At 51.1% G+C, this 25,525-nt stretch overlaps 1 protein-coding gene across 2 annotated transcripts in view; it reads right to left on the bottom strand.

Annotated features, from left to right (window-relative positions):
- Positions 1-267: 267 nt before the first annotated feature.
- Positions 268-25,525, bottom strand: part of LOC142907374 (uncharacterized) — a 68,150-nt gene continuing 42,892 nt past the window's right edge. The window contains exons 14-18 of one of the 2 annotated variants that reach the window (XM_076056851.1): positions 17,013-17,089; positions 12,553-12,583; positions 12,090-12,129; positions 9,978-10,043; positions 268-492 (exon numbers count right to left, since the gene is read on the bottom strand). In XM_076056851.1, coding sequence (XP_075912966.1) covers positions 328-492; positions 9,978-10,043; positions 12,090-12,129; positions 12,553-12,583; positions 17,013-17,089 — 379 coding nt within the window. In that variant the 3' untranslated portion in view covers positions 268-327. Of the gene's footprint in view, positions 493-9,977; positions 10,044-12,089; positions 12,130-12,552; positions 12,584-12,723; positions 12,959-17,012; positions 17,090-25,525 lie in introns of those variants that run through there. The other variant, XM_076056852.1, reaches the window with a different exon arrangement.

Here is a 25,525-nt window from a genome sequence, read left to right as displayed (position 1 = left end):
CCCTCTCTCGCTCCCTGCGGGAGACGTCTCTCTCTCTCTGTGTCTCTGTGTGTCTCTCTGTGTGTCTCAGTGTGTGTGTGTCTCTGTGTGTCTCTGTGTGTCTCTCTCTGTGTGTCTCTGTGTCTCTCTCAGTGTCTGTATTTGTCCTTGTCTCTCTCCCTGTCTCTCTCCCTGTCTCTCCCCCTCTCTCTCCCCCTCTCTCGCTCCCTGCGGGAGACGTCTCTCTCTCTGTGTGTCTCTGTGTGTCTCTCTCTGTGTGTCTCAGTGTGTGTGTGGATCTGTGTGTCTCTGTGTGTCTCTCTCTGTGTGTCTCTCTCTGTGTCTCTCTCAGTGTCTGTATTTGTCCTTGTCTCTCTCCCTGTCTCTCTCCCTGTCTCTCCCCCTCTCTCTCCCCCTCTCTCGCTCCCTGCGGGAGACGTCTGCAGCCCTCTTGCCCAAGTCACCGAGGGTTTGTGTGCGACGGAGGAAGTCGTCCACACGGGAGTCGTAGTCCTACACGGAGACACATCACAGAGACACATCACAGAGACACATCACAGAGACACGCGGAGACAGAGACACATCACAGAGACACGCAGAGACACATCACAGAGACACATCACAGAGACACGCGGAGACAGAGACACATCACAGAGACACGCAGAGACACATCACAGAGACACATCACAGAGACACATCACAGAGACACGCGGAGACACGCGGAGACAGAGACACATCACAAAGACACATCACAGAGACACATCACAGAGACACATCACACAGACACATCACAGAGACACATCACAGAGACAGAGACACACAGGGACACACAGAGACAGATACAGAGACACACAGAGACAGAGACACACAGAGACAGAGACACATCACAGAGACAGAGACACACAGAGACACATCACAGAGACACATCACAGAGGCACATCACAGAGGCACATCACAGAGACACATCACAGAGACACATCACAGAGACACATCACAGAGACACATCACAGAGACACATCACAGAGACACATCACAGAGACACATCACAGAGACACATCACAGAGACACATCACAGAGACACATCACAGAGACACATCACAGAAACAGATCACAGAGACACATCACAGAGACACATCACAGAGACAGATCACAGAGACACATCACAGAGACACATCACAGAGACACATCACAGAGACACATCACAGAGACACATCACAGAGACACATCACAGAGACACATCACAGAGACACATCACACAGACACATCACAGAGACACATCACAGAGACACATCACAGAGACACATCACAGAGACACATCACAGAGACACATCACAGAGACACATCACAGAAACAGATCACAGAGGCACATCACAGAGACACATCACAGAGACAGATCACAGAGACACATCACAGAGACACATCACAGAGACACATCACAGAGACACATCACAGAGACACATCACAGAGACACATCACAGAGACACATCACAGAGACACATCACAGAGACACATCACAGAGACACACGGAGACACATCACAGAGACACATCACAGAGACACATCACAGAGACACATCACACAGACACATCACAGAGACACATCACAGAGACACGCGGAGACAGAGACACATCACAGAGACACATCACAGAGACACATCACAGAGACACATCACAGAGACACATCACAGAGACACATCACAGAGACACATCACAGAGACACATCACAGAGACACATCACAGAGACACATCACAGAGACACATCACAGAGACACATCACACAGACACATCACAGAGACACATCACAGAGACACATCACAGAGACACATCACAGAGACACATCACAGAGACACATCACAGAGACACATCACAGAAACAGATCACAGAAACAGATCACAGAGGCACATCACAGAGACACATCACAGAGACAGATCACAGAGACACATCACAGAGACACATCACAGAGACACATCACAGAGACACATCACAGAGACACATCACAGAGACACATCACAGAGACACATCACAGAGACACATCACAGAGACACATCACAGAGACACACGGAGACACATCACAGAGACACATCACAGAGACACATCACAGAGACACATCACACAGACACATCACAGAGACACATCACAGAGACACGCGGAGACAGAGACACATCACAGAGACACATCACAGAGACACATCACAGAGACACATCACAGAGACACATCACAGAGACACATCACAGAGACACATCACAGAGACACATCACAGAGACACATCACAGAGACACATCACAGAGACACATCACAGAGACACATCACAGAGACACATCACAGAGACACGCGGAGACAGAGACACATCACAGAGACACATAGCAGAGACACATCACAGAGACACATCACAGAGACACATAGCAGAGACAGAGACACACAGAGACAGAGACAAGCAGAGACACGCGGAGACAGAGACACATCACAGAGACAGAGACACATCACAGAGACAGAGACACATCACAGAGACAGAGACACATCACAGAGACAGAGACACACAGAGACACAGAGACACACAGAGACAGAGACACACAGAGACACATCGCAGAGACACACAGAGACACGCGGAGACAGAGACAAACAGATACAGAGACACACAGAGACAGAGACACATCGCAGAGACAGAGACACACAGAGACAGAGACACACAGAGACACACAGAGACACATCGCAGAGACACACAGAGACAGAGACACACAGAGACAGAGACACACAGAGACAGAGACACACAGAGACACACAGAGAGAGACACACAGAGACAGAGACACACAGAGACAGAGAAGCACAGAGACAGAGACACACAGAGACAGACAGAGACACACAGAGACAGACAGAGACACACAGAGACAGACAGAGACACACAGAGACAGAGACACACAGAGACAGAGACACACAGAGACAGAGACACACAGAGACAGAGACACACAGAGACAGAGACACACAGAGACAGAGACACACAGAGACAGAGACACACAGAGACAGAGACACGCATTACAGAGACACATCGCAGAGACACACAGAAACACAGAGAGAGACACAGAAAGACAGAGATACAGAGAGAGACACAGAGAGAGAGAGACACAGAAAGACAGAGATACAGAGAGAGACACAGAGAGACAGAGAGAGACAGAGACAGAGAGACACAGAGAGAGACAGAGAGACACAGAGACACACAGAGACACACAGAGACACAGAGAGAGAGAGACACAGAAAGACAGAGATACAGAGAGAGACACAGAGAGAGAGACACAGAAAGACAGAGATACAGAGAGAGACACAGAGAGACAGAGAGAGACAGAGACAGAGAGACACAGAGAGAGACAGAGACACACAGAGACACACAGAGACACACAGAGACACAGAGAGAGAGACACAGAAAGACAGAGATACAGAGAGACAGAGACACAGAGAGACAGAGAGACACATAGAGACACAGAGAGACAGAGAGAGACACAGAGAGACACAGAGAGACACAGAGACAGAGAGAGACACACAGAGACACAGAGAGAGACACAGAAAGACAGAGATACAGAGAGACAGAGAGAGACACAGAGAGACAGAGAGACACAGAGAGACACAGAGAGACACAGAGACAGAGAGAGACACACACAGAGAGACACAGAGACACACAGAGAGACACAGAAACACAGAGACAGAGAGAGACACAGAGAGACAGAGAGACACAGAGAGACACACAGAGACAGAGAGAGAGACACAGAGTGGACTGGTGACCACGTGAGGTAGTGACAGGGGAGTCAGTCTGCAGTGTGAGTGGACTGGTGACAGGGGAGTCAGTCTGTAGTGTGAGTGGACTGCTGACAGGGGGAGTCAGTCTGTAGTGTGAGTGGACTGGTGACAGGGGAGTCAGTCTGTAGTGTGAGTGGACTGGTGACAGGGGAGTCAGTCTGCAGTGTGAGTGGACTGGTGACAGGAGGAGTCAGTCTGTAGTGTGAGTGGACTGGTGACAGGGGAGTCAGTCTGCAGTGTGAGTGGACTGGTGACAGGGGAGTCAGTCTGCAGTGTGAGTGGACTGGTGACAGGGGGAGTCAGTCTGCAGTGTGAGTGGACTGGTGACAGGGGGAGTCAGCCTGCGGTGTGAGTGGACTGGTGACAGGAGGAGTCAGTCTGCAGTGTGAGTGGACTGGTGACAGGGGGAGTCAGCCTGCGGTGTGAGTGGACTGGTGACAGGGGAGTCAGTCTGCAGTGTGAGTGGACTGGTGAGAGGGGGAGTCAGTCTGCGGTGTGAGTGGACTGGTGACAGGTGGAGTCAGTCTGCGGTGTGAGTGGACTAGTGACAGGGGAGTCAGTCTGCGGTGTGAGTGGACTGGTGACAGGGGGAGTCAGTCTGCAGTGTGAGTGGACTGGTGACAGGGGGAGTCAGTCTGCAGTGTGAGTGGACTGGTGACAGGGGGAGTCAGCCTGCGGTGTGAGTGGACTGGTGACAGGAGGAGTCAGTCTGCAGTGTGAGTGGACTGGTGACAGGGGGAGTCAGCCTGCGGTGTGAGTGGACTGGTGACAGGGGAGTCAGCCTGCGGTGTGAGTGGACTGGTGACAGGGGAGTCAGTCTGCAGTGTGAGTGGACTAGTGACAGGGGGAGTCAGTCTGCGGTGTGAGTGGACTAGTGACAGGGGAGTCAGTCTGCAGTGTGAGTGGACTGGTGAGAGGGGGAGTCAGTCTGCGGTGTGAGTGGACTGGTGAGAGGGGGAGTCAGTCTGCGGTGTGAGTGGACTGGTGACAGGTGGAGTCAGTCTGCGGTGTGAGTGGACTAGTGACAGGGGAGTCAGTCTGCAGTGTGAGTGGACTAGTGACAGGAGGAGTCAGTCTGCGGTGTGAGTGGACTAGTGACAGGGGGAGTCAGTCTGCGGTGTGAGTGGACTGGTGACAGGGGAGTCAGTCTGCAGTGTGAGTGGACTAGTGACAGGGGAGTCAGTCTGCGGTGTGAGTGGACTAGTGACAGGGGAGTCAGTCTGCAGTGTGAGTGGACTGGTGACAGGGGGAGTCAGTCTGCAGTGTGAGTGGACTGGTGACAGGAGGAGTCAGTCTGCAGTGTGAGTGGACTAGTGACAGGGGGAGTCAGTCTGCGGTGTGAGTGGACTAGTGACAGGGGGAGTCAGTCTGCGGTGTGAGTGGACTAGTGACAGGGGGAGTCAGTCTGCAGTGTGAGTGGACTGGTGACAGGGGGAGTCAGTCTGCAGTGTGAGTGGACTAGTGACAGGGGGAGTCAGTCTGCGGTGTGAGTGGACTAGTGACAGGGGGAGTCAGTCTGTAGTGTGAGTGGACTGGTGACAGGGGAGTCAGTCTGCGGTGTGAGTGGACTAGTGACAGGGGGAGTCAGTCTGCGGTGTGAGTGGACTAGTGACAGGGGGAGTCAGTCTGCGGTGTGAGTGGACTAGTGACAGGGGGAGTCAGTCTGCAGTGTGAGTGGACTGGTGACAGGGGAGTCAGTCTGCAGTGTGAGTGGACTAGTGACAGGGGGAGTCAGTCTGCAGTGTGAGTGGACTAGTGACAGGGGGAGTCAGTCTGCAGTGTGAGTGGACTGGTGACAGGGGAGTCAGTCTGCAGTGTGAGTGGACTAGTGACAGGGGGAGTCAGTCTGCAGTGTGAGTGGACTGGTGACAGGGGGAGTCAGTCTGCAGTGTGAGTGGACTGGTGACAGGGGGAGTCAGTCTGCAGTGTGAGTGGACTGGTGACAGGGGGAGTCAGTCTGCGGTGTGAGTGGACTGGTGACAGGGGAGTCAGTCTGCGGTGTGAGTGGACTGGTGACAGGGGGAGTCAGTCTGCGGTGTGAGTGGACTGGTGACAGGGGGAGTCAGTCTGCAGTGTGAGTGGACTAGTGACAGGGGGAGTCAGTCTGCAGTGTGAGTGGACTGGTGACAGGGGGAGTCAGTCTGCAGTGTGAGTGGACTAGTGACAGGGGGAGTCAGTCTGCAGTGTGAGTGGACTGGTGACAGGGGGAGTCAGTCTGCAGTGTGAGTGGACTGGTGACAGGGGGAGTCAGTCTGCGGTGTGAGTGGACTAGTGACAGGGGGAGTCAGTCTGCAGTGTGAGTGGACTAGTGACAGGGGGAGTCAGTCTGCAGTGTGAGTGGACTGGTGACAGGGGAGTCAGTCTGCGGTGTGAGTGGACTGGTGACAGGGGGAGTCAGTCTGCGGTGTGAGTGGACTGGTGACAGGGGAGTCAGTCTGCAGTGTGAGTGGACTGGTGACAGGGGAGTCAGTCTGCGGTGTGAGTGGACTGGTGACAGGGGGAGTCAGTCTGCAGTGTGAGTGGACTGGTGACAGGGGGAGTCAGTCTGCAGTGTGAGTGGACTGGTGACAGGGGGAGTCAGTCTGCGGTGTGAGTGGACTGGTGACAGGGGGAGTCAGTCTGCAGTGTGAGTGGACTGGTGACAGGGGGAGTCAGCTGTGAGTGTGAGTGGACTGGTGACAGGGGAGTCAGTCTGCAGTGTGAGTGGACTAGTGACAGGAGGAGTCAGTCTGCGGTGTGAGTGGACTGGTGACAGGGGAGTCAGTCTGCAGTGTGAGTGGACTAGTGACAGGAGGAGTCAGTCTGCGGTGTGAGTGGACTGGTGACAGGGGGAGTCAGTCTGCGGTGTGAGTGGACTAGTGACAGGGGGAGTCAGTCTGCGGTGTGAGTAGACTGGTGACAGGGGGAGTCAGTCTGTGGTGTGAGTGGACTGGTGACAGGGGGAGTCAGTCTGCAGTGTGAGTGGACTAGTGACATGGGAGTCAGTCTGCGGTGTGAGTGGACTAGTGACAGGAGGAGTCAGTCTGCAGTGTGAGTGGACTAGTGACATGGGAGTCAGTCTGCAGTGTGAGTGGACTGGTGACAGGGGGAGTCAGTCTGCAGTGTGAGTGGACTAGTGACATGGGAGTCAGTCTGCAGTGTGAGTGGACTGGTGACAGGGGGAGTCAGTCTGCAGTGTGAGTGGACTGGTGACAGGGGGAGTCAGTCTGCGGTGTGAGTGGACTGGTGACAGGGGGAGTCAGTCTGCAGTGTGAGTGGACTGGTGACAGGGGGAGTCAGTCTGCAGTGTGAGTGGACTGGTGACAGGTGGAGTCAGTCTGCAGTGTGAGTGGACTAGTGACAGGAGGAGTAGTGACAGGGGGAGTGGACTGGTGACAGGGGGAGTCAGTCTGCAGTGTGAGTGGACTGGTGACAGGGGGAGTCAGTCTGCAGTGTGAGTGGACTAGTGACAGGGGGAGTCAGTCTGCGGTGTGAGTGGACTGGTGACAGGGGGAGTCAGTCTGCAGTGTGAGTGGACTGGTGACAGGGGGAGTCAGTCTGCAGTGTGAGTGGACTAGTGACAGGGGGAGTCAGTCTGCGGTGTGAGTGGACTAGTGACAGGGGGAGTCAGTCTGCGGTGTGAGTGGACTAGTGACAGGGGGAGTCAGTCTGCGGTGTGAGTGGACTAGTGACAGGGGGAGTCAGTCTGCAGTGTGAGTGGACTAGTGACAGGGGGAGTCAGTCTGCGGTGTGAGTGGACTAGTGACAGGGGGAGTCAGTCTGTAGTGTGAGTGGACTAGTGACAGGGGAGTCAGTCTGCGGTGTGAGTGGACTGGTGACAGGGGGAGTCAGTCTGCAGTGTGAGTGGACTGGTGACAGGGGGAGTCAGTCTGTAGTGTGAGTGGACTAGTGACAGGGGAGTCAGTCTGCAGTGTGAGTGGACTGGTGACAGGGGAGTCAGTCTGCGGTGTGAGTGGACTGGTGACAGGGGGAGTCAGTCTGCGGTGTGAGTGGACTAGTGACAGGGGGAGTCAGTCTGCAGTGTGAGTGGACTGGTGACAGGGGAGTCAGTCTGCAGTGTGAGTGGACTAGTGACAGGGGGAGTCAGTCTGCGGTGTGAGTGGACTAGTGACAGGGGAGTCAGTCTGCGGTGTGAGTGGACTGGTGACAGGGGAGTCAGTCTGCAGTGTGAGTGGACTGGTGACAGGAGGAGTCAGTCTGCGGTGTGAGTGGACTGGTGACAGGGGGAGTCAGTCTGCGGTGTGAGTGGACTGGTAACAGGGGGAGTCAGTCTGCGGTGTGAATGGACTGGTGACAGGGGGAGTCAGTCTGCAGTGTGAGTGGACTAGTGACAGGGGAGTCAGTCTGCAGTGTGAGTGGACTGGTGACAGGGGGAGTCAGTCTGCAGTGTGAGTGGACTGGTGACAGGGGGAGTCAGTCTGCAGTGTGAGTGGACTGGTGACAGGGGGAGTCAGTCTGCGGTGTGAGTGGACTAGTGACAGGGGAGTCAGTCTGCAGTGTGAGTGGACTGGTGACAGGGGGAGTCAGTCTGCAGTGTGAGTGGACTAGTGACAGGGGAGTCAGTCTGCGGTGTGAGTGGACTAGTGACAGGGGAGTCAGTCTGCAGTGTGAGTGGACTGGTGACAGGGGAGTCAGTCTGCAGTGTGAGTGGACTGGTGACAGGGGGAGTCAGTCTGCGGTGTGAGTGGACTAGTGACAGGGGGAGTCAGTCTGCAGTGTGAGTGGACTAGTGACAGGGGAGTCAGTCTGCAGTGTGAGTGGACTAGTGACAGGGGGAGTCAGTCTGCAGTGTGAGTGGACTGGTGACCACGAGAGGCCTTCACAGGTGCTGCTCGCTAACAGCACTTGCCCCTGCAGTCTATTAAGGCTATACGGGGGATCTTTGTCTTTATCTTTGTGTGTATGTGTGCGCGTGTGTGTACGTGTGTGTGTGTACATGTGTGTACGTGTGTGTGTGTACATGTGTGTAGGTGTGTGTGTCACTGTGTGTATCACTGTGTGTGTGTGTCACTGTGTGTGTGTGTCTGTGTGTAGTCTTCCAAGGACTACATGCGTGTGTGTGTCACTGTGTGTCTGTGTGTGTACTGTGTGTGTCTGTGTGTGTGTACTGTGTGTGTGTATCATTGTGTGTATCACTGTGTGTGTGTCACTGTGTGTGTGTGTATCACTGTGTGTGTCACTGTGTGTGTGTGTCACTGTGTGTGTGTCTGTGTGTCACCGTGTGTGTGTGTGTCACTGTGTGTCTCACTGTGTGTGTATCACTGTGTGTGTGTACCACTGTGTGTGTGTGTGTCTGCGTGTGTCACTGTGTGTGTACCACTGTGTGTGTGTGTCACTGTGTGTGTGTGTGTCACTGTGTGTGTGTCACTGTGTGTGTGTAACTGTGTGTGTCACTGTGTGTCACTGTGTGTGTAACTGTGTGTGTGTAACTGTGTGTGTCACTGTGTGTGTGTCACTGTGCATGTCACTGTGTGTGTCACTGTGTGTGTGTGTCACTGTATGTGTGTGTGTCACTGTGTGTGTGTCACTGTGTGTGTGTACTGTTTACTGTGTGTGTGTGTACTGTGTACTGTGTGTACTGTGTGTGTGTACTGTGTGTGTGTCTGTGTGTGTGTGTACTGTGTGTGTGTCACTGTGTGTCTGTGTGTGTGTAGTGTGTGTCTGTGTGTGTGTACTGTGTGTGTGTCACTGTGTGTCTGTGTGTGTGTGTACTGTGTGTGTGTCTGTGTGTGTGTACTGTGTGTATCATTGTGTGTATCACTGTGTGTGTGTGTCACTGTGTGTGTGTATCACTGTGTGTATCACTGTGTGTGTGTCACTGTGTGTATGTACTGTGTGTGTGTACTGTGTGTACTGTGTGTGTGTACTGTGTGTGTGTACTGTGTGTGTCACTGTGTGTGTGTACTGTGTGTGTGTACTGTGTGTGTGTCTGTGTGTACTGTGTGTGTGTACTGTGTGTGTATCACTGTGTGTGTACTGTGTACTGTGTGTGTGTACTGTGTGTGTGTCTGTGTGTACTGTGTGTGTGTACTGTGTGTGTATCACTGTGTGTGTACTGTGTTTACTGTGTGTGTGTCACTGTGTGTGTGTGTCACTGTGTGTGTGTCACTGTGTGTGTGTGTGTCACTGTGTGTACTGTGTGTGTGTGTCACTGTGTGTCACTGTGTACTGTGTGTCTGTGTGTGTGTGTCACTGTGTGTGTGCCGAGTCTTACCCCTCCATGCCAGTTGTGAGGGGGTCCAATGCTACGACTGTATTCACGCATATAGTCCTTGTAAGACTACACACAGTGACACACACACACACAGTGACACACACACACACACAGTGACACACACACAGTGACACACACACAGTGACACACACACAGTGACACACACACAGTGACACACACACACACAGTGACACACACACACACAGTGACACACACACACACACAGTGACACACACACAGTGACACACACACAGTGACACACACACAGTGACACACACACAGTGACACAGTGACACACACACAGTGACACACACACACAGTGACACACACACACAGTGACACTCACACAGTGACACACACACAGTGACACACACACACACAGTGACACACACACAGTGACACAGTGACACACACACAGTGACACACAAAGACAAAGATCCCCCATATAACCTTAACAGACTGTAGGGGCAAGTGCTGTTAGCGAGCACCTATGAAGGCCGGAACGGTACACGAGGGGGTGGGTGGCCAGCGCCACGCCCGACCGCCTTTGTCTCCCTAGTCGCGATGTTTACACACCGCACCAGGTACTCATTTGAGGCTGAGTCGACCTAGGGGAGGCCCGGGACCGGTTCAGATAATCGTCACTGGTGTTGGCTGTGAGCGGGAATCGAACCCGGGTGCCAGGTTCATAGCGCAGCGTAGCGCTAACTGCTACACTATCGCTCCCCACAACAGTTACACACACAGTGACACACACACAGTGACACACACACACACAGTGACACACACACACAGTGACACACACACACAGTGACACACACACAGTTACACAGTGACACACAGTGACACACACACAGTGACACAGTGACACACACACTCACACAGTGACACAGTGACACACACACTCACACAGTTACACACACAGTGACACACACACAGTGACACACACACACAGTGACACACAGTGACACACACACACAGTGACACACACACACAGTGACACACACAGTGACACACACACACAGTGACACAGTGGCACACACAGTTACACACAGTGACACACAAACACAGTGACACACACACACAGTGACACACACACAGTGACACAGTGACACACACACTCACACAGTTACACACACAGTGACACACACACAGTGACACAAAGACAAAGATCCCCCATATAGCCTGTAACAGACTGTAGGGGCAAGTGCTGTTAGCGAGCACCTATGAAGGCCAGAACGGTACACGAGGGGGTGGGTGGCCAGCACCACGCCCGACCGCCTTTGTCTCCCTAGTGGCGATGTTTACACACCGCACCAGGTACTCATTTGAGGCTGAGTCGACCTAGGGGAGGCCCGGGACCGGTTCAGATAATCGTCACTGGTGTTGGCCGTGAGCGGGAATCGAACCCGGGTCGCCAGGTTCATAGCGCGGCGCGCTAACCGCTACACTATCGCTCCCCTACACAGTGACACACACAGTGACACACACACACAGTGACACACACACACACAGTGACACAGTGGCACACACAGTTACACACAGTGACACACAAACACAGTGACACACACACACAGTGACACACACACAGTGACACAGTGACACACACACAGTGACACACACACACAGTGACACACAGTGAGACACACACACACAAAGATCCCCCATATAGCCTTAACAGACTGTAGGGGCAAGTGCTGTTAGCGAGCACACACACAGTGACACACACAGTGACACACATACAGTGACACACACACACACACACAAAGATCCCCCATGTAGCCTTAACAGACTGTAGGGGCAAGTGCTGTTAGCGAGCACCTATGAAGGCCGGAACGGTACACGAGGGGGTGGGTGGCCAGCACCACGCCCGACCGCCTTTGTCTCCCCAGTGGCGATGTTTACTACACACCACACCAGGTACTCATTTGAGGCTGAGTCGACCTAGGGGAGGCCCGGGACCGGTTCAGATAATCGTCACTGGTGTTGGCCGTGAGCGGGAATCGAACTCGGGTCGCCAGGTTCATAGCGCAGCGCGCTAACCGATACACTACCGTACACACACACACCTACACAGTGACACACACATACACACACACACTCAGTACTCACCCCACTCAGTAATATCTCCCTTCGAACGCCTCCAAAGCGCCTGACAGGAGACACAAGAGACAATTTTACTGGTGGTACCCCCTGGGTAAGATGGCCAACCTCAACCCCCTAGGTAAGATGGCCAACCTCACCACCCCTAGGGAAGATGGCCAACCTCAACCCCCCTAGGTAAGATGGCCAACCTCACCACCCCTAGATAAGATGGCCACCCTCAACCCCCCTCGGTCAGATGGCCAACCTCAACCCCCTAGGTAAGATGGCCACCCTCAACCCCCTAGGTAAGATGGCCAGCCTCACCACCCCTAGGTAAGATGGCCACCCTCACCCCCCCCCCCCCCCCCAGGTAAGATGGCCACCCTCATCCCCCTAGGTAAGATGGCCACCCTGTTGTGTGATTGGGGGAATGAATTAAGAGTCTGGGTCAGAGACGGGGGTCAGGGTGCAGTGTCAGGGCCAGCCTCACCGCTCCATGTCGCTGTAGGTCATGTAGCTACCTGTGGGACACAGGGTCAGCCGGTCAGTCCACAGAGTAGAGTAGTATAGTAGTGTAGTGTATAGTGGGTATAGTGTAGTGTGTAGTGTAGTGTAGCGTGTAGTGGTGTAGCTACCTGTGGGACACAGGGTCAGCCGGTCAGTCCACAGAGTAGAGTATAGTGTATAGTAGTGTAGTGTATAGTGGGTATAGTGTAGTGTGTAGTGTAGTGTAGCGTGTAGTGGTGTAGCATGTCGCTGTAGGTCATGTAGCTACCTGTGGGACACAGGGTCAGCCGGTCAGTCCACAGAGTAGAGTATAGTAGTGTAGTGTATAGTGTGTATAGTGTAGTGTAGCGTGTAGTGGTGTAGCATGTCGCTGTAGGTCATGTAGCTACCTGTGGGACACAGGGTCAGCCGGTCAGTCCACAGAGTAGTGTAGTATATAGTAGTGTAGTGTATAGTATAGTAGTGTAGTGTATAGTAGTGTAGTGTATAGTAGTGTCGTGTATAGTAGTGTAGTGTATAGTAGTGTAGTGTATAGTAGTGTAGTGTATAGTAGTGTAGTGTATAGTAGTGTAGTGTATAGTAGTGTAGTGTATAGTAGTGTAGTGTATAGTGTAGTGTATAGTAGTGTAGTGTATAGTAGTGTAGTGTATAGTAGTAGTGTATAGTAGTGTAGTGTATAGTAGTGTAGTATGTAGTGTAGTGTATAGTAAATAGTAGTATAGTGTATAGTGTAGTATGTATAGTAGTGTAGTATATAGTAGTATGTAGTATAGTGTAGTGTATAGTGTAGTATGTAGTAAATAGTAGTGTAGTGTATAGTATCGATTTAAAGCTTTCGTGACTGCAAGGATTCATTTTCTTTGGTTCTTTCGGTAAAGTCACCACCACCACCACGTAGAATGAGAATAAAATAATAAATTGATAAAATAAAATAACACAACAATAATATTCTCACGACGTTTCGGCCACAACACAAGCAGCCTTCATCAGGTGAAGGGGACGAGACTGTCTGGTAGGACAGCGCTCGAGTGGTTGCTGTCCTACCAGACAGTCTCGCCCCCTTCACCTGATGAAGGCCGCTTGTGTTGTGGCCGAAACGTCGTGAGAATATTATTGTGTTATTTTAGTTTATCAATTTATTATTTTATTCTCATTCTACGTGGTGGTGACTTTACCGAAAAAACCAAAGAAAATAGTATATAGTGTAGTATATAGCAGTGTATAGTGTAGTGTATAGTGTAGTAGTGTGTAGTGTAGTAGTGTATAGTAGTGTATAGTGTAGTGTATAGTGCAGTGTGTAGTAGTGTATAGTGTAGTGTATAGTAGAGTGTAGTCGTGTATAGTGTAGTGTACGGTGTAGTAGTGTATAGTGTAGTAGTGTATAGTGTAGTGTATAGTAGTGTAGTGTATAGTGTAGTATATAGTAGTGTATAGTGTAGTATATAGTAGTGTATAGTGTAGTGCGTAGTATGTAGTGTATAGTAGTATATAATAGTGTAGTGTGTATAGTAGTGTAGTATATAGTAAATAGTATAGTAGAGAGTAGTGTAGTATATAGTACGTAGTAAATAGTAGTATATAGTGGTGTATAGAGTAGTGTGTATTGTAGTGTACATCACCGTGTCTGGCTGCATAGTATATAGTGTATAGTAGTGTAGTAGTGTATAGTATATAGTAGTGCAGTGTATAGTATATAGTAGTGTATAGTGTAGTATATAGTATGTAGTGTAGTATATAGTAGTGTAATGTATAGTGTAGTATATAGTATGTACTGTAGTATATAGTAGTGTAGTGTATAGTATATAGTAGTGTATAGTAAATAGTATATAGTAGTGTAGTGTATAGTATATAGTAGTATGTAGTAAGTAGTAGTGTAGTAAGGTATAGTGTATGTAATGTAGTGTATAGTATATAGTGTAGTGTATAGTGTAGTGTACATCACCGTGTCTGGCTGCATAGTCTATAGTGTAGTAGCATATAGTATGTAGTAGTGTAGTATATAGTGTATAGTATACAGTATAGAGTAGTGTATAGTATATAGTAGTGTATAGTGTAGTGTACATCACCGTGTCTGGCTGTATAGTGTAGTAGTGTATAGTGTATATAGAGTAGTATAGAGTATATAGTAGTATATAGTATAGTGTATAGTAGTATATAGTAGTGTATATAGTAGTGTATAGTAGTGTATATAGTATAGAGTAGTGTATAGTGTAGTGTACATCACCGTGTCTGGCTGCATAGTATATAGTGTATAGTATTATGTATTGTGTAGTGTAGTGTATAGTAGTGTATGTAGTATAGTAAATAGTAGTGTGTAGTAGTGTATAGTGTAGTGTACATCAACGTGTCTGGCTGCAGTCTATAGTATGTAGTGTAGTAGTATATAGAAGTGTAGTATAGAGTATATAGTAGTGTATAGTATAATGTAGTGTATAGTATATAGTGGTGTATAGAGTAGTGTATAGTGTAGTGTACATCACCGTGTCTGGCTGCATAGTTTATAGTGTAGTAGTATATAGTGTGTAGTATATAGTAGTGTATGTAGTGTATAGTGTAGTGCACATCACCTTGTCTGGCTGCATAGTGTATGTAGTGTAGTATATAGTATATAGTGTAGTGTAGTAGTGTAGTATATAGTGTAGTGTAGTAGTGTATAGTACATCACCGTGCCTGGCTGCATAGTCTATAGTGTAGTGTATAGTAAGTATTATATATATAGTGTAGTATATAGTGTATAGTACATCACCGTGTCTGGCTGTATAGTATATAGTATAGTATATAGTGTAGTAGTGTATATAGTGTGTAGTGTATAGTGTAGTGTATAGTGTAGTAGTGTGTATAGTGTATAGTGTAGTGTACAGTGTAGTAGTGTATAGTACACCACCGTGTCTGGCTGTATAGTATATAGTATAGTGTAGTGTATAGTGTAGTGTATATAGTGTGTAGTGTAGTGTGTAGTGTATAGTGTAGTGTATAGTATGTAGTATAGTATATAGTGTAGTGTATAGTGTAGTGTATAGTGTAGTGTATAGTGTAGTGTATAGTGTAGTGTATAGTATAGTGTATAATGTAGTGTATAGTGTAGTGTATAGTAATGTAGTGTATAGTGTAGTGTATAGTGTAGTAGTATATAGTGTGTAGTGTATAGTGTATTGTATATAGTGTGTGGTGTATAGTGTAGTGTATAGTGTAGTAGTATATAGTGTGTAGTGTATAGTGTAGTGTATATAGTATGTAGTGTATATAGTATGTAGTGTATAGTGTAGTAGTATATAGTGTGTAGTGTATAGTGTAGTGTATAACGTAGTGTATAGTGTAGTGTATAGTGTAGTGTATAGTGTATAATGTAGTGTATAGTGTATAATGTAGTGTATAGTGTATAATGTAGTGTATAGTATAGTGTATAGTGTAGTGTATAGTAGTGTATAGTGTAGTGTATAGTGTAGTGTATAGTGTATAGTATAGTGTAGTGTATAGTGTAGTGTATAGTATGTAGTGTATAGTGTAGTGTATAACGTAGTGTGTAGTGTATAGTACACCACCGTGTCTGGCTGCATATTCTATAGTATGTAGTAGTGTATATAGTATAGTAGTGTATAGTGTAGTGTATAGTGTAGTGTATAGTATGTAGTATAGTAGATAGTGTATAGTGTACTGTATAGTGTAGTGTATGTAGTATAGTATATAGTGTAGTGTATAGTGTAGTGTATAGTGTAGTGTAGTAGTGTAGTGTATAGTGTAGTGTATAGTGTAGTAGTGTATAGTGTGTAGTGTATAGTGTATAATGTAGTGTATAGTGTAGTAGTGTAGTGTATAGTGTAGTGTATAGTGTGTAGTGTATAGTGTATAATGTAGTGTATAGTGTAGTAGTGTAGTGTATAGTGTAGTGTATAGTGTGTAGTGTATAGTGTAGTGTATAGTGTAGTGTATAGTGTAGTGTATAGTATAGTGTATAGTGTAGTGTATAATGTAGTGTGTAGTGTATAGTGTAGTGTATAGTGTAGTGTATAGTGTAGTATATAGTATGTAGTGTATAGTGTAGTGTGTAGTGTGTAGTGTATAGTGTATAATGTAGTGTATAGTGTAGTAGTGTAGTGTATAGTGTAGTATATAGTGTGTAGTGTATAGTGTAGTGTATAGTGTAGTGTATATAGTGTATAGTATAGTGTAGTGTATGTAGTATAGTATATAGTGTATAGTGTAGTGTATAGTGTAGTGTATATAGTAATGTAGTGTATAGTGTAGTATATAGTGTAGTGTATAGTGTAGTGTATAGTGTAGTGTATAGTATATAGTATGTAGTGCATAGTGTAGTAGTGTATAATGTAGTATGTAGTGTATAGTGTAGTGTGTAGTGTAGTAGTGTATAATGTAGTGTGTAGTGTATAGTGTAGTAGTGTATAATGTAGTGTATAATGTAGTGTATAGTGTATAGTACACCACCGTGTCTGGCTGCATATTCTTGGCGTTGTCGCTTGCGGCTTGGGAGGTCATCAGCCTCGTCCTCGTAGACACGGCGCCTGTGTGGGGGCAGACACAAACCACGTGACACACACCACGTCACACACTACACACACGTCACACACCACGTGACACACCAACCACGTGACACACCACGTCACACACTACACACGTGACACAAACCACGTGACACACACCACGTCACACACTACACACGTGACACAAACCACGTGACACACACCACGTCACACACTACACACACGTCACACACCACGTGACACACCAACCACGTGACACACCAACCACGTGACACACCAACCACGTGACACACAAACCACGTGACACACAAACCACGTGACACACAAACCACGTCACACACTACACACGTGACACAAACCACGTGACACACCAACCACGTCACACACTACACACACGTCACACACCAAGTGACACACACACACGTCACACACCACACACGTGACACACACCACACACGTGACACACACCACACACACACCACGTGACACACACACACACACAACGCGACACACACACGTGACACACCACACTTCACACACCACGTGACACACAAACCACGTGACGCACACACACCACATGACACACCACACACTTCACACCACGTGGCACACCTCGTGACACAGACCACGTTACACACCACGTGACACACCACGTGACACGCGTCACACCACACACACGTCACACCACACACATGTCACACCACACACACGTCACACTACACACACGTCACACCACACACACTATACCACACACACACACCGAACACACATCACACCACACGTCACACACCACGTGACACACCACACACACGTCACACCACACACACGTGACACACCACACACACGTCACACCACACACACGTCACACCACACACGTCACAACACACACCACACACACGTCACACCACACACGTCACAACACACACACCACGTGACACACGTTACACCACACACACGTCACACCACACACACGTCACACTACACACACACGTCACACTACACACACACACGTCACACTACACACACACACGTCACACTACACACACGTCACAACACACACGTCACACTACACACACGTCACACTACACACACGTCACACTACACACACGTCACACACACACACGTCACACTACACACACGTCACACGTACGTCACACTACACACACGTCACACTACACACACGTCACACTACACACACCCTACACACACGTCACACCACACACACGTCACACTACACACACGTCACACTACACACACACAGTACATCATCTGATCCGTACCGTATCTGTACCGTGTCATCTCATCTGTACCATATGAACCATATCACCTCATCTGTATCATCTCATCTGTACCGTATGAACCATATAATCTGTATCGTATGAACCATATCACCTCATCTGTATCATCTCATCTGTACCGTGTCATCTCATCTGTACCGTATGAACCATATCATCTCATCTGTACCGTGTGCACCATATCTGTACCGTATGCACCATATCATCTCGTCTGTATCGTATGAACCATATCATCTCATCTGTATCATCTCATCTGTACCGTGTGCACCATATCGTCTGTACAGTATGAACCATATCTGTACCATATGAACCATATCGTCTCATCTGTACCGTACCATCTGTACCATGTGCACCATATCGTCTGTACAGTATGAACCATATCGTCTGTACCGTATGCACCATATCTCATCTGTACAGTACCATCTGTAGTTTACCGTCTGTAGTGACAAGGAGGGTGACAGGGAGAGTGACAAGTTCCCAGCAAGACAAATACGCGCCAAAAGCAAACACCCCACCATCACCACCATCACCATCACCACCATCACCACCACCATCACCACCACCATCACCACCATCACCATCACCACAATCACCACCACCATCACAATCACCACCACCATCACAATCATCATCACCACCATCATCCTCACAAGCATCACCACAATCACCATCATCCCCACCACCACCACCATCATTACCACCATCACCACAATCACCACCATCCCCACCACCACCATCACCACCACCACAATCACCACCACCACCATCACTATCATCACCACCATCACAATCACCACCACCATCACCACGATCACCATCATCACTACCATCACCACGATCACCATCACTACCATCACCACCACCATCTCCACCACCACTATCACCATCACCACCACCACTATCACCATCACCACCACCACCACTATCACCACCATCACCACCATCATCATCACCATCACCACCATCACCACCACCATCATCACGACCATCACCACCATCACCATCACAATCACCATCACCACGATCACCATCACCACCACCAACATCACTACCATCACTACCACCACCATCACCACCATCACCACCACCATCACTACCATCACCACCACCATCACTACCATCACCACCACCACCATCTCCACCACCACTATCACCATAATCACCATCACCACCACCACCATCACAATCACCACCATCACCACGATCACCATCACCACGATCACCATCACCACGATCACCATCACCACGATCACCATCACCACCACCAACATCACTACCATCACTACCACCACCATCACCACCATCACCACCACCATCACTACCATCACCACCACCATCACTACCATCACCACCACCACCATCTCCACCACCACTATCACCATAATCACCATCACCACCACCACCATCACAATCACCACCATCACCACGATCACCATCACCACGATCACCATCACCACGATCACCATCACCACGATCACCATCACCACCACCAACATCACTACCATCACCATCACCACCACCACCATCACTACCATCACCACCACCATCACTACCATCACCACCACCATCACCACCATCTCCACCATCACCACCACCATCATCACCATCACCACCACCACAATCACCATAATCACCATCACCACCATCATCATAAGCACCACCACCACCATCATCACAAGCACCACCATCACCACCACCACCATCATCACCATAATCACCACCACCATCATTACCACCATCCCCACCACCACAATCACCACCATCAACACCACCACAATCACCACCATCACCACCATCACCACCATCACCATCACCACCATCACCACCACCATCATCATCACCACCATCATTACCACCATCACCACCATCCCCACCACCACAATCACCACCATCACCACCACCACAATCACCACCATCACCACCACCACAATCACCACCACCATCATCACCACCATCATCACCATCATCACCACCATCACCACCATCATCACCATCATCACCACCATCACCACCACCACCACCACCATCACCACCATCACCATTACCATCACCACCACCATCACCACCACCACCACCATCACCACCACCATCACCACCATCACCACCACCACCACCACCATCACCACCACCACCATCATCATCACCACCATCACCACCATCACCATCATCACCACCATCATCACCACCACCACCATCACCACCATCACCACCATCACCACCATCATCACCATCACCACCATCACCACCACCATCATCACCACCATCACCACCACCATCATCACCACCCCTCCCTCCTTGTAAGGCAACGGAGAGTGAGTGAGGGAGTGAGTGAGTGAGGGAGTGAGTGAGGGAGTGAGTGAGTGAGGGAGTGAGTGAGGGAGTGAGTGAGTGAGGGAGTGAGGGAGTGAGTGAGTGAGGGAGTGAGGGAGTGAGTGAGTGAGGGAGTGAGGGAGTGAGTGAGGGAGTGAGTGAGGGAGTGAGGGGAGTGAGTGAGGGAGGGAGTGTGCTTTGGTATACGCGGTGGTGGTGGTGTTGCCGGTGGTGGTGGTGGTGCCGGTGGTGGTGGTGTTGCCGGTGGTGGTGGTGGTGCCGGTGGTGGTGGTGTTGCCGGTGGTGGTGGTGTTGCCGGTGGTGGTGGTGGTGCCGGTGGTGGTGGTGTTGCCGGTGGTGGTGGTGGTGCCGGTGGTGGTGCCGGTGGTGGTGGTGTTGCCGGTGGTGGTGGTGTTGCCGGTGGTGGTGGTGTTGCCGGTGGTGGTGGTGGTGCCAGTGGTGTTGCCGGTGGTGTTGCCGGTGGTGGTGGTGCCGGTGGTGTTGCCGGTGGTGCCGGTGGTGGTGGTGTTGCCGGTGGTGGTGCCGGTGGTGGTGTTGCCGGTGGTGGTGGTGTTGCTGGTGGTGCCGGTGGTGGTGGTGGTGATGGTGGTGATGGTGGTGGTGGCTTCACAAACCTCTTGCCGTCTCCCGCTCCATCGACTCCCCGTGTCTCACCGCTCGAGACGCGGAGAGACAGAGCCAGAGACCGACAGAGTCCCACCACCACCACCACCACACCACCACCACCACCCCAACACCTCGCGAGGAGGTCAAACAACTCCGCAAGACCGTCTTCCCCCAAGTTGAAAACAACCGCCCTTGCCGTACACGTGTCGTCCGCCAAAATGGCTTTTCGCTTGCCGTGGGACCCCGGGGATTACTCACATCGCCCCGTCGACTCTCGTCTCTCTCGAGACACGGAGAGAGAGAGAGAGACAGAGAGAGAGAGAGCCAGAGACCAAAAGAGTCCCACCACCACCGCCACCACCACTTGCGAGGAGGTCAAAAAGTCCGTAAGACCGTCTTCCCCCAAGTTGAAAACCGCCTTTCCGTACACGTGTCGTCCGCTAAAATGGCTTTTCGCTTGCCGTGCACGCGACTCCCACCTCGCTCCATCGACTCAGCCCACACTCCAACTCCAACCCCAACTCCAACTCCAACCCCAACTCCAACCCCAACTCCAACCCCAACTCCAACTCCAACCCCAACTCCAACCCCAACTCCAACTCCAACCCCAACTCCAACCCCAACTCCAACTCCAACCCCAACTCCAACTCCAACCCCCCCCGTGTCTCGCTCAGGACACGGAGAGAGAGAGAGAGACAGGGGGAAAGGCGTCCTTCGCGAGGGGGGAGTGGGTGGGTGGGTGGGTTATAACAGGTCCTCCGAAAGCGGTCTTCACGAAGTGGAGACTGGTGCTTTGTACCGTCCGCTAAAACGCTTTGGGGGGGGGGGGGGGAAGGTTTCGTTCAACTCCATCGACTCACCAAAGACACGGAGAGTTCCTTGCGAGGTGGTGGGGTGGGTGGGGTGGGACGTGGTGGTAGTGGTGGTGGGTGTAGTGGTTGTAGTGGTGATGGTGGTGGTGGTAGTGGTGGTGGTTGTGGTGGTAGTGGTGGTGGTAGTGGTGGTTGTGGTGGTGCTGTTGTGGTGGTGGTAGTGGTGGTGGTAGTGGTGGTAGTGGTGGTGGTAGTGGTGGTGTGGTGGTGGTAGTGGTGGTAGTGGTGGTGGTTGTGGTGGTGGTTGTGGTAGTGGTGGTAGTGGTGTGGTGGTGGTAGTGGTGGTGGTAGTGGTGGTGGTTGTGGTGTGGTGGTGGTGGTAGTGGTGGTGGTAGTGGTGGTTGTGGTGGTTGTGGTGGTGGTTGTGGTGGTTGTGGTGGTGGTGGTTGTGGTGGTGTGGTGGTGTGGTGGTGGTGTGGTGATGGTGGTGGTGGTAGTGGTGGTGGTGGTCGTGGTAGTGGTGGTAGTGGTGGTGGTAGTGGTGGTAGTGGTAGTGGTGGTAGTGGTGGCTGTTGTGGTGGTAGCGGTGGCTGTGGTAGTGGTGGTGGTAGTGGTGGTGATAGTGGTGGCTGTGGTGGTGGCTGTGGTGGTGGTGGTTGTGGTTGTAATGGTTGTGGTGGTAGTGGTGGTTGTGGTGGTGGTAGTGGTGGTTGTGGTAGTGGTGGTGGTAGTGGTGGTGGTTGTGGTGGTTGTGGTGGTGATGGTGGTGGTAGTGGTGGTGGTGGTAGTGGTTGTGGTGGTAGTGGTGGTTGTGGTGGTAGTGGTGGTAGTGGTGGTTGTAGTGGTGGTAGTGGTGGTGGTAGTGGTTGTGGTAGTGGTGGTGGTGGTAGTGGTGGTTGTGGTGGTAGTGGTGGTTGTGGTGGTGTGGTGGTGTGGTGGTGGTTGTGGTGGTGGTGGTAGTGGTGGTTGTGGTGGTTGTGGTGGTTGTGGTGGTGGTTGTGGTGGTTGTGGTGGTGATGGTGGTGGTAGTGGTGTGGTGGTGGTGGTGGTAGTGGTGGTAGTGGTGGTGGTAGTGGTGGCTGTGGTGGTGGTAGTGGTGGTGGTTGTGGTGGTGGTAGTGGTGGTGGTAGTAGTGGTGGTGGTAGTGGTGGTAGTGGTGGCTGTGGTGGTGGTAGCGGTGGTGGTGGTAGTGGTTGTGGTAGTGGTGGTGGTAGTGGTGGTGGTAGTGGTGGCTGTGGTGGTGGTAGCAGTGGTTGTGGTGGTGGTGATTGTGGTAGTGGTGGTAGTGGTGGTTGTGGTGGTGGTAGTGGTGGTGGTAGTAGTAGTGGTGGTGGTGGTAGTGGTGGTGGTAGTGGTGGTTGTGGTGGTTGTGGTGGTAGTGGTGGTAGTGGTGGTGGTAGTGGTGGTTGTGGTGGTGCAGTCGTGGTGGTGGTGCTGCTGTTGTGGTGGTGGTAGTGGTGGTGGTAGTGGTGGTGGTGGTAGTGGTGGTAGTGGTGGTGGTAGTGGTGGCTGTGGTGGTAGTGGTGGTGGTAGTGGTGGTGGTGGTAGTGGTGGTGGTAGTGGTGGTAGTGGCTGTGGTAGTGGTGGTAATGGTGGCTGTGGTGGTGGTAGCGGTGGTGGTGGTGATAGTGGTGGTTGTTGTGGTGGTGGTAGTTGTGGTAGTGGTGGTGGTGGTGGTAGTGGTGGTTGTGGTGCTGCTGTTGTGGTGGTGGTAGTGGTGGTGGTAGTGGTGGTGGTGGTAGTGGTGGTGGTGGTAGTGGTGGTTGTGGTGCTGCTGTTGTGGTGGTGGGTGTGGTGGTAGTGGTGGTAGTGGTGGTGGTAGTGGTGGTGGTGGTGGTAGTGGTGGTGGTGGTAGTGGTGGTTGTGGTGCTGCTGTTGTGGTGGTGGGTGTGGTGGTAGTGGTGGTAGTAGTGGTGGTGGCATCTCGCTCCCCGGCTCCCCGGCTCCCCCCCCCCCATCTCTTCGCTCCGTCAGCAAGTACCACAAAAGAGCGTCCACCAACTTTGAACTTTGAACTTTGCCCGTGGCCGAGCGTCCGCTGTTGCCGCCGTCAACTTTCAACTTCCGCCCGCGAACGGGCAAGCAAGCCTCAAGGGAAAACCTCCCAAGGTCATCCAACGTCCTCCCCTCCATCCATTCCCTCCATCCATCCCCTCCATCCATCCCCTCCATCCATCCCCTCCATCCATCCCCTCCTCCTCGTCTTGACACACACACACAAAAAAAATCGCAAACGCCACCACACCGCATCGCCAAACGCACAACCCCTCAAAGCTCCTCCTCACGGACGGAGCCTAGCCCCGACCACCGCCGCCGCGAGGGGCCTCGCCAAAGCCTGCCCAAGGCCCCCCTCCGTTGAGGCCCGCTCAAGGCCCACTTGGTCGAGGCCTTCGCACAAAAACCACACCCCCCCCCCCGCCCCCCTATCCAGGGCGTGGTCCAGGCCCACCGAAGGGCCAGCCTAAGGCCCACTCAAGGAAAGATTGGGCCTTGTTCAAAGGCCTAGTCGAGGCTTACCCAAGTCCTGGTGCAGGCCTATCCAGGGCCCAGTTGAGGCCTATTTAAGGCCGATGTTGAGAACTACCACGAGTCCTAGTCCAGGCCTATGCAGGGCCTAGTTGAGGCCTACCCAAAGGGCTAGTCGAGGCCTACTAGAAGTAAGAGTCCAGGCCTATTCAAGGCATAGTTGAGGCCTATTTAAGGCCGATGTTGAGAACTACCAGAAGTCCTAGTCCAGGCCAATGCAAGGCCTAGTTGAGGCCTACTAGAAGTAAGAGTCAAGGCATAGTTGAGGCCTATTTAAGGCCGAGTTGAGAACTACCAGAAGTCCTAGTCCAGGCCTATGCAAGGCCTAGTTGAGGCCTACTAGAAAGTAAGAGTCCAGGCCTATTCAAGGCATAGTTGAGACATCCCAGTAGTCCGGGTCCAGGCCTACGCAAGGGACCAGGCTTACACAAGGGCTAGTTGAGGCCTACCAAAGGCCTAGTCGAGGCCTACTAGAAGTCCGAGTCCAGGCCTACGCAAGGCCTAGTCCAGGCCTGCGCAAGGTATAGTTGAGGCCTAGTCGAGGCCTACTAGAAGTCCGCGTCCAAGCCTACGCAAGGCCTAGTCCAGGCCTGCGTAAGGTATAGTTGAGGCCTACCAGAAGTCCACGTCCAGGCATACGCAAGGCCTAGTCCAGGCCTGCGCAAGGTATAGTTGAGGCCTATTCAAGGCCTACTAGAAGTCCGAGTCCAAGCCTACGCAAGGCCTAGTCCAGGCCTGCGTAAGGTATAGTTGAGGCCTACCAGAAGTCCACGTCCAGGCCTACGCAAGGCCTAGTCCAGGCCTGCGCAAGGCATAGTTGAGGCCTATTCAGGGCCCAGTCGAGGCCTACTAGAAGTCCACGTCCAGGCCTACGCAAGGCCTAGTCC

This window comes from Petromyzon marinus, chromosome 78 (genome assembly GCF_048934315.1).
Source record: "Petromyzon marinus isolate PM22_M1 ecotype Great Lakes invasive population chromosome 78, UKy_Petmar_22M1.pri1.0, whole genome shotgun sequence".
Taxonomy (NCBI): Eukaryota; Metazoa; Chordata; class Hyperoartia; order Petromyzontiformes; family Petromyzontidae; genus Petromyzon; species Petromyzon marinus.
The sequence above is the reverse complement of the archived record's forward strand: the minus strand, read 5'-3'. Positions and strand labels throughout refer to the sequence as shown.